The 15,940-nt window shown below is 36.1% G+C and overlaps 1 protein-coding gene across 7 annotated transcripts in view; it reads right to left on the bottom strand.

Moving 5' to 3' along the window:
* Positions 1-15,940, bottom strand: part of rap1gap2a (RAP1 GTPase activating protein 2a) — a 97,856-nt gene that overhangs the window by 29,204 nt on the left and 52,712 nt on the right. For all 7 annotated transcript variants that reach the window (XM_058799099.1, XM_058799096.1, XM_058799097.1 and 4 more), the window contains one exon: positions 1,160-1,244. In XM_058799099.1, the coding sequence (XP_058655082.1) occupies positions 1,160-1,165 (6 nt within the window). In that variant the 5' untranslated portion in view covers positions 1,166-1,244. The remainder of the gene's footprint in view (positions 1-1,159; positions 1,245-15,940) is intronic.

Here is a 15,940-nt window from a genome sequence, read left to right as displayed (position 1 = left end):
AATGTGTCATTGTGAAATAAAAGTATTTAGTTCTTAAAAAAATACTTTACTGAAACAAATACTTTGCTGAATTTCAAACTTGTATAAATACAACAACACACACAAAAACAACAACAATGGAACCCATTAACTTTCACAGTGTGAACAAAAAATTAGACATTCTTCAAAATATCTTCTTTCATGTTTCACAGAAAAAAGTAAATCATAGGTTTTGGAATAACATACGAGCAAACAAATGATGACAGAATTTACAACAGCTGCTCACGAAAAAGGTAAATTCTATTTAAGCTATTTATAAATCCTCAAATCCTCCCACAACAGGTAATAACTAAGCAAAAGCGTGATGGAGACCTCAATAAATTTCAAGTATGATTTTTCAACAAGTGCTGTGTGCCTCAGGCATTTAATCAGTCCTAATGAGAAACGATATTCATAATTAAAGCGCTGGCTAACATGATCATGACCTCTGGGTTCGACTTCATGTTTTCTCATCTTAATATCACACCTGACGCCTCGGCCCCTCACCCTCCCTTCCTCCATAAACACCAATCTCTCCATCCTCCTCTGATTTTTCGGCAAGTGCGTCTCATTTCATGGTGTCACCGACTGTGCTCCGTTCATGCCACACAATCCATCTCTGAACTCAGTGTACCACTTTTAAACAAGACAGAAAATCTTTCCAGCTCCTCTTGAGGCTGTTGCAAATATAAAGAGATAGCGATACCATGTGAACTCAATGAGACCTTAATGCTCAGAAGAAAATGGATTTCCTCAGTCCAAATGAATTAGAATTACATTTAGAGGTAACCTTGAATGAAGAGCTTTATACCTCAAACACACTGCATGCACCTTCACAGACAGTACCGCAGGATAATGTGCATGTCTAAATCAGCTGGAGGCATTATGTAAGAGCATGTTGACATTTTGGTAGCGAAAGGACGGTCATTTTATATGGCATGCTACAAAGGGCATTCTCACTTCCTCATGCTATCACCGCTAATAGAGGTTAATTCAGTATAAAGGTATGTCTGGGAGACGAATGCAGCAGATTTCAGCTAACAGCAGCTAATAGAGAAGTGTTTGTGAGTGAGTGAGTGTGTGTGTGTGTGTGTGTGTGTGTGTGTGTCTGTGTGTGTTAATGCATGGCCAGAACACTCACCTTCATGGTGGGTGGTGCAGTGCGGGGAGGTGAGGGTGGACATTCTCCCAGAGGCACACTGGAGATGGTCAGAAGCTCTTGTTTCCTGCAAAACACACACACACACAGTTAGCCAGGCAAATGGTCAGCACACTATGTAGTAGACTAACCAGACGTTTTGCCCAAAAATAGAAGACTAGCCCTCAAATGCAGAACCAAACAGACATTTCACCGTATTTTTATGCATTGATTGCATTGACTATTGTTTTTGTACAAAGCTAATGATATTTATTTTGCATATTTGGGTAAACGAGTGGCACCACCACAATAAAAAAGGTAAACATAGTTTAAAGGAAATATATAGTTTAGAAGGGATGTCCCAGGCTCATAGAAATACACTCTTTGTATTTATGTAGGTTTAATATGGTTTTGAAAAACATTTATACCATTTTCAGCATTTTGGTTGCACCAAATGACTTTAATTTTGAAGACAAAAGTTTTATGTTAAATATGAATGCAGTGTTAAAATATTTTCCATATTTATTTAAATAAATAAATAAATATCATGCATAAGCGTGTCTCAAAATGTATACTATTTCAGAAATTTGGTTCCCTCAAAATAACACACTCGACAAAACAACAAAGATCAACACACTTTTTAGCTGAAGACCAAGATATGGTAGTTTTGCACTAAAACAGAAGACTAGCCCTCAGACATAGATGTATACAAACACACACACACACACACACACACACACACAGAGGGCAGAGGGTCAGTGCAGTACCCTTTGAGAAAATGAAAAGAGCCTGGTCTCCAGAGACTAAGGTGAAAGACTACAGGATAGAAAAACTCAATAACAACAATTCTTCTGTTTGCTCTGGTATCTGCACAGAGACATAACAAGAATAACTCAGGGCAGCCAGCCCTGCAGACAGACTGCTGTAGGTCAAAAAAAGACGTAGAGAGGAGAGGGGTAAAAGAGGGAGGGACGAGGGATACAGAAAGGTGTAAGGCTCCAAGCAGGAACATGATCACATTTTAAAAGCAGTTCTTTCAGCCAAAGACAAATGAGAAAGGGGCTACTTGGAATCAGAGGTTAAAATTAGTCAGGCAGACAAACTCTGGTCTAGAAATGAAGCTCCTTGCAGACGGTCTCAAATGAGGGTCCATTAAAATCTTTCCTTACATTACACCTCCGAGGGTCATTAAACTCCAAAAAGACACATGAAGATCTCTAGCTGGAAAATGCCACAGAAAATACATATATGAGGATGTGAAGGTTTCAATGAAAGATAAAGGAGAGTCAGTCTGAGAGAATGGAACCGATGACATATTTATACATAGTATTTATTATTTATATCATATCAATGATAGCACAATAAACATGTCGTTTGTTGTTGCTGACCGATTATTGGCCTGGCCAATTATCGGCTCCAATAATAAGCGTATTTATGGTTATTGTAATCGGTCATTTTCAAAATCAATTTGCCAATAAAATAATCTAAAGATTTTAAAGAATGTTTTTGTCAGATCCCTTGTTATTCTTAATTTTTACATTAATTTTCATTTTTACACCAGACATATACAGTATATCGGTTCAAAATCTCAGTTATTGGTCTACTTGATCTAAAATAATCGGTATCGGCATCAGCCCTGAAAAACACATATCAGTCAACCCCTAGTTTGTTGCAGAGGTTTGTCTGTGGAGACATTTTCAGGATTTGAAAAATTTAAAACAAAGAAAAAAATTAAAATGTAAAATAAGAAATACTTAAGATTCAGCATTTCAAATCAAATAAGCAAATATTGATCAGAAGGAAAATACCATAAAAAATACATTAAAAAGCAATGTAATTATGCATAATTTATTGTTATTATAATAGTAAGTACTTGTAACGTCTGTAACAAGGACACAGTCAAATAAAGTGTTACCAAATATCTTACTAATCATCTCTTAGGACCCGACTGTAAATTATGAATGAAACATCCTGTACTCTAATGCAATGACAAAGCAAATTTTCTGTTTTGTTCTCTAGAGAGTTTCAGCATGGGTAGGTGACCTGGACATTACTAAAATACCACATTAGGTGGAGGGACAAAGTCAATGTTAATGTACTTTGCTGATGTGCATACTCCCTGTTTCCCTTTCTGAAATACATCCAGCACACAGAAACAGTTCACTTAGACCCAAAAGTACGGTGGCCGAGAGATAGAAAAAACACCTGCAAATTAAGAAATCAACTTCATCAATTTGACAACACACGCGCCGCAAATGCTCACAACACAACCAAATAAAGAACGCGCTGCAAATAAAATTATTTATTTGGTTGTGTTGTGAGCATTTGCTGCACGTTTCTTTATTTGTTTACATTGTGAGCATTTGCACCACCTGCTGTCAAACTGATGAAGATGTTTTCTTGATTTGCTGGTGCTTTTTCTATTTGCATTTGTTTTCTGAAGTTGCAGCGTGTTGAGCTCTCTCGGCCACTGTACAAAAGCCAAATGTGAGTGCGTGTCTGGCTGCCAGTCTTTCCATTCTTAATAGGAAACACTGAGTAAACATCTATTTCATCTAGCCATGACTGCAGCTGCTTGAGGGGACATGCTCCAGAACACCACGGCTCTTGTTGAAAATGACCAGTCATGTTCAAATTCACCTCTATACTGCGACTGCACCTTTTTCCCAGCTGGGTCACCAGAACAATGCCAGCTGCTGTGGGTCTGAAGTCAAGAGCACAAACAGATGGACAACAGTAGAAGCTGACGTCAAAGGTCGTGGGGTCAGTCTAAGTCTACTGTATTTTGGCACAGATTCATCAAATTAGACAGATGCCAACATGGGTTGGGTGACATTCCTCATACTTAAAAATCAAGCAAAAAACTAAGCAATGTTAAATAAGATACAACCCAGAATACATTAAATACAATTTTTTTTAGGACAAACATGGTATGTGTCGACCACATTATGTTTTGTGTGATGAACTGAAAAAACATACATATTCAAGACACATTTAGAAATCAAATACTGAAACCATATGCAAGCAAGCATAACAAGCAAGGCTTCGGCCTACACCTTTTTCGGTAACTATGTATTTTTTATTTATTTTGTGAGAAGTTGTGAGGACCGGAATAAAGTATTATATAGGCTATAAAAACAATTAAATACATAAAATAAAAATAAGTACTGGTATCACATCATAGAAATTGCTAATAAATAAATAAATAAATAAATAACCTGTGTTTTTTCACTGCTTACCCTACAGTTCAAAAGTTTGAAAGACATTAATACTTCTATTGAGCAATGATGATCAAAAGTGGTGGGAAGAAAAAAACATAATATTAGTTAAAAAAGGATTTTATTTCAAATAATGTTTTTCTTATAAACTCATATTCATATTCACATTTATCATGGTTTCCACAACACTATTAAGCATCACAACTGTTTTCAGCATTGATAATAATAATAAAATATTTATTGAGCAGCAAATCAGCATATTAGGATGATTTCTGAAAGATCATTTGACACTGAAGACTGGAGTAATGATGCTGAAAATTCAGCATTGCATTTACAGGAATAAATTACATTTTAAAATATATTCAAATATAAAACAGCTGTTTTAAATTTTTATATTATTTACATTTTTTATCAAATAAATGCAGCTTTGGTGAGCTTAAGAGACCTATTTCAAAAACATTTTAAAAAATCTTACCGACCCCAATCTTTTGAAGACTAGTGTATACATTAGAAGTCATTTGAAATGTGAATGCTGCTGCCTGTTAATATGGGCACTGTAATACATATGTGCTGCATTTATATGCAGTCTAAAACCACTATGGCTTTAGAGACCCAATGTAAGGTGTTTTGCTAAAACTGGAGTGTGATCAGCATTTTGGCTGTATAATGACACTCATTGCTGATGTAACTGCATCACTGACTACATCCCTCTCACTTAGCATGAAGGGACAGGTCCACAGACACAGCATTACAAAGACAACTGAATGCTCAGCGTTCAGTCAATATACATTAGTGGAAGATTTTCAACTGCTAATCTTCTTAAATATACATTACAAAAACCTAAAGGAAAGGTTTACCCAAAAAAATGAATAAAATGCTCAAAGTTTACTCACCCTTAGGATGTAGATGAGTAACTTTCTTCATCTGAACAGATCTGGAGAAATTTAGCATTACATCACTTGCTCACCAATGCATCCTCTGCAGTGAATGGGTGCCGTCAGAATGAGACTCCAAACAGCTGATAAAAACATCATAATAATCCACAACTAATAAACATGCATTATTATGGATTATTGACTGGTATTTTGGACTGAATTGACAGTTTACAGTTAAAACACCTTAATGAATCAGTTGTTTGAACTCTTATTTTGACGGCACCCATTCACTGCAGATGATCCATTGATAAGTGAATGATAAATGCTACATTTCTCAAAATCTGTTCCAATGAAGAAACAAACTCATCTACATCTTTGATGAACTGAAGGAGAGTAAATATTAAGCAAATTTGATAATTTTTGGGTGAACTATTCCTTTAAGACTAAATGAAGGCCTAGTTCATTGCACAACAACAAACTGTGATCAAGATTTCATGTGTTTAAATTCATAAAATGTAAATGAGGGATGTGAAAAGAGGCTGAGAGGTTTGCTGTGCTGTGCACAATGGAAAGATGAAGTCTTATAAATAGGATTATTAGAAAGCTACATGAAACTTTTTCCTGGAACTTGACTGCAGAGTACGTTTATGATGCTTACTTATGAATAAAGCCTTACAGCAGCCCTAAAACATAATTTACAATCACAGTAAATCACAGTTATTGCTTCATTAGAATCTTATCAGCTCATAAGGAGAAGCGGGAAGCTGCGATATCTCTAGTTGTCCAGCACATGCTGTCTCCCTTCATTTCCAGTCCTCAGTTTCATCACAAGGCTGTATATCTGCCTCTTTAATTAGGTCTGATTCAATACTAATCACATCTGCCCAGTGATTATGATTATCTAATGTTCCAGCAACATGCCTCATGCTTTGAATACACTCCAAAGAGAAAAAGACAACATACAGACTGAGTATTTATTATGCAAGTAGAGAACTGTAACGCAGCTGTCTTGATTCTGATTGGTCGAAATATTTGGAAGTGACCAATTTCCTAAATAAATAAGATCTTGTATGACTTTGTGGTCTCTTTCTTCTCACATAATAAAATCATTTCAATTTAATTAAAAAAACAAACAAAAAAACAAATAATACTTGTTTTCATTGCATTAAATTGATCAAAATTTACAGTAAATACATTTATAATGTTACAAAAGATTTCTATTTTAAAAAAACAAACAAAAACAAATAATACTTGTTTTCATTGCATTAAATTGATCAAAATTTACAGTAAATACATTTATAATGTTACAAAAGATTTCTATTTTAAAAAAAATGCTGTTCTTTTGAACTTTATATTCATTAAAAAACATAAAATAAAAAAAAAAAAAGATCAGTTTTTAACCAAAAAAAAAAAAAAAAAAGACACAAAACTGTTTCAACATTGACAATAATATGAAATGTTTCTTGAGCACCAAATCAGTATATGAGAATGTTTTCTGAAGGATCACGTGACTCTAAAGTCTGCTGAAAATGTAGCTTTGCCATCACAGGAATAAATTACATTTTAAAATATATTCAAATAGTAATAACTCACAGTAATATTTTTAAATTGTAATAAAATAAAATAAAATATTAGTGTGCTAATTTATTCAATTATTTATTTGGAAAGCTCGGATAGTGTTTACTCTGTTGGAGTTTATTTTGTGATACTGACATGCTGACTATACATTATCACTTACAAATGAAATAGGACAGGAGAGGACACCAGACTACAGGAAAGGAGATATTGCCAGAGGGTTGACAATAAAATCCTAATTATAAATGTTATTTTTGACCCATGAAAACCAATAATGAACTTGATCTTTCCCTCTTTGATCATTTCAAATGGCAAACCTCAGTCACATCACTGCAGTAATGAACTTAATATTCAGCCAATTAGATTGTTACCTACCAATGGCAGTGCGTATTTGTTCTGCTCGCATAAACTAATTTAATACACTCCTGTCAGGTTCATTGTTTTACAGATACATTACGCTCATCTGAGTCCGCGCCCTAAACATTATCTATATGCTTACACGAATATTATGACAGTGTCAAAGCTCTGCTTGTCAGCTAAACTGACAGTCCACATGCTGAGGTAATCTTTTATCATTCTTCTTCCAGCAAAGGATTATGGGAAGCAATACCAGTGTCTTTTAAGGATAATGTTTTTTCCTCAGATAGCTGTTGGAGTGGTCAGAGTGCTGCTTCCTGTTGTATGATGATATGTCGAGGCTATTTATAGAAAGTGAGAAATGTGGACAGCAGCCAGTGTCCCAAACCGCATAGACTTATTCAGTCACACACAAGTTGTTGAGCACAAACTAACACACTCACAAATGAAAATGACTTGTACAAAGGTAATTTTGATGAACTCCATATGGAAATTTAATTAAGAAATAATTGCTGCTGAAACAGAACGTTTCAACAAGTAAAAGGAACAATCGATACTGAGTGCTGTTAAAACCCTCTCTGCTTTTAGTCCCTGCTGTGCTAACAAGAATTAGAGGGGTGTGCAAAAGTCGCTCAATAGGGCTCAATTAAAGCATTCGGTCTTTTTGCTTTAACTTTTGTAAACAAAGTAGAGGAATAATGCACTGTGCTAGGATTTTTATTTGATCAAATTCAAACGTATTCCTTCTGCACACATACTGTTAAATAACTAGTTCCTACAACAACAAAAAACAGCTGTTCTATGATCACTTAATGACGCAATATATACATCTGGCCATTATAAATCTCTACAAATGCATTTTTTTCTGAGAGGAAGTCGATTGGCCTTTGACTCTTTGCACCTGTTCTTCATTTTACTCTACCTGTGGTGTACCAACACCGTCTGTAGACAATCAATAACTCAATTAATATAGCCATTCAGTCGCCATTACACATTAGCAAGACTAGCCTCGGTACTATGGCAACTGCTCAGAGGCTTGACATCCTATAGCAGCAGCACTGGCTAATAACTCTCAGCAAGGACGAGAGTAGCAGTGAAGCAGTCAGGACAAAATTGTATTCATTTAAACGTGTTTTCATTCCTTTACCAGAGAATATTTCTTAAATATATATATATATATATATATATATATATATATACACATGCATATATACATATACTTTTATTTTGGATGCAATTAATCACGATTAATCGATTTAAAAGCACTAAAATAAAATAAAATATAAAAATAAAATATAAAATGTCATATTTACACAAAGTAAATATTTTCCAGATATTTTAACATTTTTATAACATTTCACTGCATAAATGGGTTTTATATATGTAAATATATACACTGTAAAAAAAAAAAAAAAAGATTTAATTCATGTTACTTGCCATTTCTTTCTAATTATTTTGCAAAATTTACTACATTGTAAAAAGTGAAATTTCAAAGCAAAAATAAAACATAGATTATTGGAGTACATTTTACAAGAAAATACTATTTCAGTCATTATATTTTACAATTCAATGTGTTACCTGACATTTCTTTGTAATTATTTGTAAAATTCTTTAGCAATTTCTGAGTGAGAAGCCATGAGTGAAAATTACTTCAAAGTAAATCCTAAATGAAATTATAATAGATGTTGCTATAATTTAAAAATGAGAACCCACACAGTAGGATCATCATATAGGCAACAATGGCATCAGTACCATTATGAATAGTATTACCATGGTACTTTTTGGTAAGTGATTCTAGAATTTGAGTACTATCAAATCAGATAATACTCAAACAAAATAAGAAAACAATAAAGTCAAGAGGGCAGACCACATCAGAGTACAAAAAAACAAACCTGTTCATACGTAATCCCTCTTCCAGCAGTCTGAATAAATCAAATTCATTCTCAAATCAGCGATACCTTCCTTCACCCGCTTGACAGTTTTCAGTCTGAGTACATTTTTGCCTCCAGCATGACTCTGAGAACAGCTTGTGTTTATTTGCCCTTGGACAAATTGGACAGTTGTTCGTTTTTGAAGGTTTACTGCATCCAAAAAGTCCTAAAGCTGCCCTCTTCTGCCTAAACAAACTCCTGAACTCTCAGCAGACCACCACAGGGGCCTTAAGAGGGGCCGAAGAGACGTTGGCATTGAGCAGGCCTTTTGATATCACTCCCTCTATTAAAACAACCTGTGCTCCTCTGGGGTTTTTAAATGCATTAATCCTTTGTCCATATCACTAAATCAGCAGTCTAACAGGAGACAAAGAGGACGCCACAGGGTTTTGAGAGAGCGAGAAAGAGGAAAAGAAAAGTGACTTCTAAAAATACCCTCCTCAATTCAACTGCTCTGTAAATAGGCTCTATACAACCTGTCAGTGAAACCGTCTCGGAGCACTTGTTAAGAGAGACATGCTCACCTCATCTATTCCACTTACTGATACAGTTCAATGGACCGATATATGCATACACCAGAAGAGGTTTTTATTTTGATAACGAGTGGCAACTACACTACCTCTCTATAAAAGGTAAAATGCAGTAACTTACGGCAACAGTGAAAAACTGGAGAATCAACAACTGGCAGATGATCTGAATGAGTTCTATTGCAGGTTTGAAAAAACACCCCACACCCGCTCTGACCACCTCTCCACACAACCATTAACACCTCCAGCAACACCGTTCTACCCCCACACCTGCACTTCAGACCATCGAAAATAGTGTACGCCAGGTCTTCCGGAAGCAGAAGAGAAAGAAAGCACCAGGCCCAGATTGTGTTACACCAGTCTGTCTGAAATCCTGTGCTGACCAGCTGGCCCCCATCTTCACACAGATTTTCAACAGATCACTGGAGCTGTGCGAAGTCCCTTCATGCTTCAAACGCTCCACCATCATCCCCATCCTAAAGAAATCCAAAATTACTGGATTTAATGACTACAGGCCTGTGGCTCTAACGTCTGTGGTCATGAACTCATTTGAAAAACTGGTGCTGGCCCACCTGAAGGACATTACTGGACCCTTGCTGGATCCTCTTCAGTTTGCCTACTGAGCAAACAGGTCTGTGGATGATGCAGTCAATATGGGATTGCATTATGTTCAGCAACATCTAGACAGACCAGGGACTTATGTGAGGATCCTGTTTGTGGACTTCAGCTCGGCCTTTAACACTATCATTCCAAACCTCCTCCTGCCCAAATTAACTCAGCTCTCCGTGCCCACCTCCGTCTGTCAGTGGATCAACAGCTTCCTGACAGACAGGCAGTAGCTAGTGAGGCTGAGAAAATTCTCATCCAGCACCCGCACCATCAGCACTGGAGCTGTGTTCTCTCCCCACTTTCTCCCTCTACACCAACGACTGCACATTTAAAGACCCCTCTGTCAAGCTCCTGAAGTTTGCAGACGACACCACGCTTATCGGCCTCATTCAGGACGGTGACGAGTCTGCCTACAGACAGGAGGTTAAAGAGCTGGCCGTCTGATGCAGTCTTAACAACCTGGAGCTCAACACGCTCAAAACAGTGGAGATGCCCGTGGACTTCAGGAGGAACCCCCCTACTCTCCCCCCACTCACCATCATGAATAGTACTGTGACTGCAGTGGAGACATTCAGGTTCCTGGGCACCGCCATCTCCCAGGATTTGCTTCGCCAGCTGAGGAAGTTCAACCTGCCACGAGAGCTGCTGAAACAGTTCTACTCCGCTATGATTTAATTTGTCCTCTGCACTTCTATAACTGTCTGGTTCAGCTCAGCTACCAAATCTGACCTCAGAAGACTACAGAGTGTAGTCCGGACTGCTGAGCGAATCATTGGTACAACCCTCCCTACTCTCCAAGAACTGTACTTATCCAGAGTGAACAAAAGGGCTGGCGAAATCACTCTGGACCCCTCACATCCAGCACACTCCCTATTTGAACTGCTGCCGTCTGGTTGACGCTACAGAGCTCTGAGCACCAGAACGGCCAGGCACAGGAACAGTTTCTTCCCTTAGGCAATCCATCTTATACACTTGACAATAACTGTGGAACACACAACATTATTTATTATGCACTTATACACTTATTTATCTAACACACACATACTTAGTTTACATCTCGAATTTGCACATAATATACCTGTACATACAAAACTGTCTATTATAATATACCTGTACACATACATTGTAAATTTGTATAGTGTTATTCCCTATTTACCTGTTCTATTTTATTTATTTATTATTTATTTTATTCTTTTATTGTTCTTATATTATTAGATTCCTGTCACTGTCATTCAGTTGCACTGTGGAAGCTTCTATCACGAAAACAAATTCCTCGTATGTGTAAACATACCTGGCAATAAAGCCCATTCTGATTCTGAAGCTGGGAAAATGTTTTTTGATTGAATTTTGATTGATTTGATATCAATATTCACACTCTGTTTTCTCTGAATCTGAGCCAAACACATCTGTCACATGACAGATCATATTCTAAGAGATTTGATTTTGCTCATAAATCAATTATGAGGTTGACATGATGCTTATGTATGTCCTGGATTTATTCATTTATTAAACAATATTTTAAAAGCAATGCAAATCTCACATAAATGACTTGAATACACAAACATATACTAGTTCATGATTAACACATATCTGCTTAATTATGTACCTGGATTAATTCATTTTGACTTATTGAGGGTAAGGGGTGACCCCGAATAGTCGAAGATTCGATGCTTCCATAGGAGGAGCCCGATTTGACTCCCAATCTCACAGTCGAATATTCGGTGTTATGATCATGCCATTTTGGCTATATGGGGGTGCTCAAATGTCTGATTTCACATAAAACTAACGGCTTTCTCACAATAAATTAATATACAGCCTATTATGATAATGCTGTAAATAAGAATCTGAAAAGAAAGAAGCTTTAAATAAATATTTTAACGTGCCTGAATAAATCCAACCACCCCTAAAGGTTTAAGTTTCACTTTCCATGATCAGACAGAGGAGTGAAAGACTGGATTTATTTATTTTAATTTTTTTTGATCAGGCAGGGTACAAGTGATTTCAAAACATTTCAGCCGGTTTATCATGTTATTTTATTTATCTCGTATGCATTTGGTTGAGTTGCGCTGCAGTAAAGCGCTTCATTGTAGTACTAAGGTGATTATCTCTTCAGCGCGCAGCGCGAGCAGGACAAACAACAAAGCAGAATATTAATAACTATGACTGGGACTGTCATATACATAACATTATAATAAGAACACTATTATAATAAAACGCTTTGAATTTTTACAGTTTAGTTGTCGTGTTTCTGCATGTTGTTGCGTGAACCATAAAAGGAGATCAATCAGAACCGCGCAGACACGTTCATGCATTCGGGGCATATCTGATTTGCAGATAGCCTACAAGTATTAATATTAACGTTTTGTAGTATAAATAACGAACCGTATTCTATATCAGATAAATGAGTTAAATCCCATTGATTAAAAACCTGCTATCATATGCTTCATTCTACTGGTCATCTTCAGCGAACGCCGCTCAAAGCAGAAATGCAGAACATTAATAACTACTGTCATATACATAACGTTATAATGAGAGCACTATTGTAAAAGATGTTGTGAATTCTTAGGGTTTCGCTGACGTTTAATGTTAACTCTCTTTTAATAAAAACATAAAACATTATTTACCACGTTTTTATCTGCGAGGCGTTTTTATGACTTTTTTTGATTTATGACTGCCGAATGTCTGACTTGACTCTTGGTAAAGTATTTTGCCCTGCCCCCAAACATATGATTCGCCTCTCAGTCGACTAGATTCGAAAAATCCGATCCGGGGACACCCCTAATTTTGGCATAATTTCACAAGTAAAATATTAGTTAATTAGACCTTTTCATGACATGCAAGGATATTCAAGTTGCAAAATGGCATGTGATACAAAAAGCATAGGCCTAAATGATATAAACAACAGTTATTTATATTAATATACTAATTTATACAATAGTTGTTTTTGGTCCTCTAATCTGATTGGCTGATAAGAGTGAGATATTAGAGTGATATCAGAACTCCAACAGCTGTTTCACAGTTTGTAATCGTATCACTCTGCTTGCGGTACTTCTTACAGCGAGTGTCATGGCGGACGCCCAAATCCAGTATCATTTTATAAATATTACAGTTTTTGTGTCACGGAATTAAGTTTTAAGAGGTTTTCAGGCGAGAATGTTCTTGTTTATAGTTCAAATATGCAGTTTGAACTATAACTGCCTAGCAACTTTTATGATGGCTGTTGTTGTTGTTGTTTATTAAATATTATTATTCAATAAATAATATTTTATATAAATAAATAATAGTGTTTAGTATAGAGAAACGGTGCGTGTTCGTGATGGTGATTTTAGTCACATTGTTCCGCCCTTAGATGGCGAGAAGAGACTGTTTTTATGAGTGAGTCAGCAGTAAAGACTTCTACATTGAAAAGTTATAAACGCTATAGACGGAAGTTATTTTTAGCTTCAAAAACAGCTTGACACAGCAAACAAATGCACTGAGCAGCAAAATCACCCTTAACAGATGAAAGGATAGTAACGTTATAAAAAAGATAACGCTTTCCTCAGCAGATATTCAAACTAATGTTTATTGTGAATATGAGACAGATCTGAAGAATGAATGCTGTATCAGATGCAGGTAATCACACTCGCCCAGTCCATCTCTCTCATAATACTCTACATCAGGGGTCACCAAACTTGTTCCTGGAGGGCCGGTGTCCTGCAGAGTTTAGCTCCAACCCTAATCAAACACACCTGAAGCAGCTAATCAAGGTCTTGCTTGGTATATGTGAAACTTCAAGGCAGGTGTGTTGAGGCAAGTTGGAGCTGAACTCTGCAGGACACCGGCCCTCCAAGACCGAGTGTGGTGACCCCTTCTCTACATAATATAGCGAGCTTTTGATACAGTAATACAATAAGCTTTCAATGAAGCAACTCAACATTCCTTCGTTACTACTTCTAAAGTGACATTTTGGAATTAGTAACGGAGGCTTGGACTTAGCTGTTAAACTGTCGACTTTAGATTTGAATTTGTGGTGGAAGGAAGTAGTTCTGCACAAAAGAGGGCTTTTAAAGACACTCTGTTGTAAGTTTGTTTATGTATTTACACACTCATGCTGTCGAACTGTTGTATAAATGCAATATCCCACTTGTAGACGTGAGATATGGCTGTATACCAGCACGCTGTGATTACCTACGGCCGAATCACAGCCATGCCAATATACAGCCATATCTCACGTCTACTTGTGTAATATTGCTTATATATATATATATATATATATATATATATATATACACGTATCTTTTTAAAAACTTTTTTAACAACCTTCGACACAAACACATATTCAAGGTGCAAGAAAAATGTTAATTTAATTGTTATTTTTTACTTGGTACACCACAACGTTTAGAGTTATTCAAATTAAACTAAAAATCGAATGAACAATATGAATACAAAGTTAAACTAGATTAATAAAAGTTTTATTTTCTTCATTATGGGCACACTTATTTGTTATTGACTCTAAATCACAAGATGTTCAGAAGCTTCAGAAGCAATATTCTGTCCATTTAATGTTTCCATTTAGCAGGACTGATAAGGAACATGATTATATCATAATCCATCACTACGCCAAAGTGCTGCCATTTGAGCCCTTTACTTTGAGTTTTTATGACATACTGTGTATATATCACTGAGTATGCCATTGTGCTGGCAGCCAGAGGTCTGTTTTACGGCCTCTTCTGGATGAATGAGCCGCGTGTTTTTTCCAGGTACTCACGATGACTCGCTCTTACAGTTACAGACGATGATGCATCTGTGGTACTGAATGAGGAACTGAACTGGAATCTTATCCTCTGACCTAAAGGACTTTGAGTCTTTGTATGTTTATATGCGAGACAGAGGGCAAAGGGTGACCTAGTTTAGTTTAATTTCACACAGCTGCTAATCAAAAATGCTTTCTCAACAACAGAAAGAGAGAGGGGGCAAAACAACTGAGCAAAGAGGAGGTAACGGGGGGAGGGCACAGCGGAGGTGCATAGGGATAAAAATTACACGTGAAGAAACGACGTGAAGGAGAAAAGTGAAAAAAGCTGAAGGAAAATAAATTGTGATGGAAACAAAATGAGTCAGGAGGTGAAAGCAGTTCATATGAGCTGCAGGAGACAGGATCATGGGAGAAATGAGTGATGAAGGTGGAGAAAATTAGATTTCAGTGAATGAAACAGGAAACCAGAAAAACATTTGCTTTGGTGCTTAATGAACTTATGAAGAAATGCTTTCGCTGCTGCTCTCATCTTACAGCATTTGCCAAGATAAATGGAATGAGGAACATCATGTCAAATAAAGAATTATTAATAATCAAAATAAAACTAGTCAAGCTGGTAGAGAGACTGCAAACAATAAAAAAAATAATGCAAATATTATCTTACTTATTATTTCTCTTGTTTTCCGGTAAAAATATCAAGAGATAACAATGAATAAAATTAAATTTACTTGAGGAGCAAAATTGCATTAAAACTAGTTTTCAGAAAACATATAATTTAAGCCACTTGAAAATAGTATGCAAAAAACTTTATTTATTGATCTGTGTGCTACAAGTTCTTAAATGCTTAAAATCAGCCATTGGGGTAAAAAAACAAACAAAAAAAACAATTCTAGATTCAATATTATTAAAAATGTCATTATTTAATTTTCATAAAATTAAAGATTGTTATATTAA

Source organism: Onychostoma macrolepis, chromosome 15 (genome assembly GCF_012432095.1).
Source record: "Onychostoma macrolepis isolate SWU-2019 chromosome 15, ASM1243209v1, whole genome shotgun sequence".
In the NCBI taxonomy this organism is placed as follows: Eukaryota; Metazoa; Chordata; class Actinopteri; order Cypriniformes; family Cyprinidae; genus Onychostoma; species Onychostoma macrolepis.
This window is presented reverse-complemented; position numbering and strand designations above follow the sequence as displayed.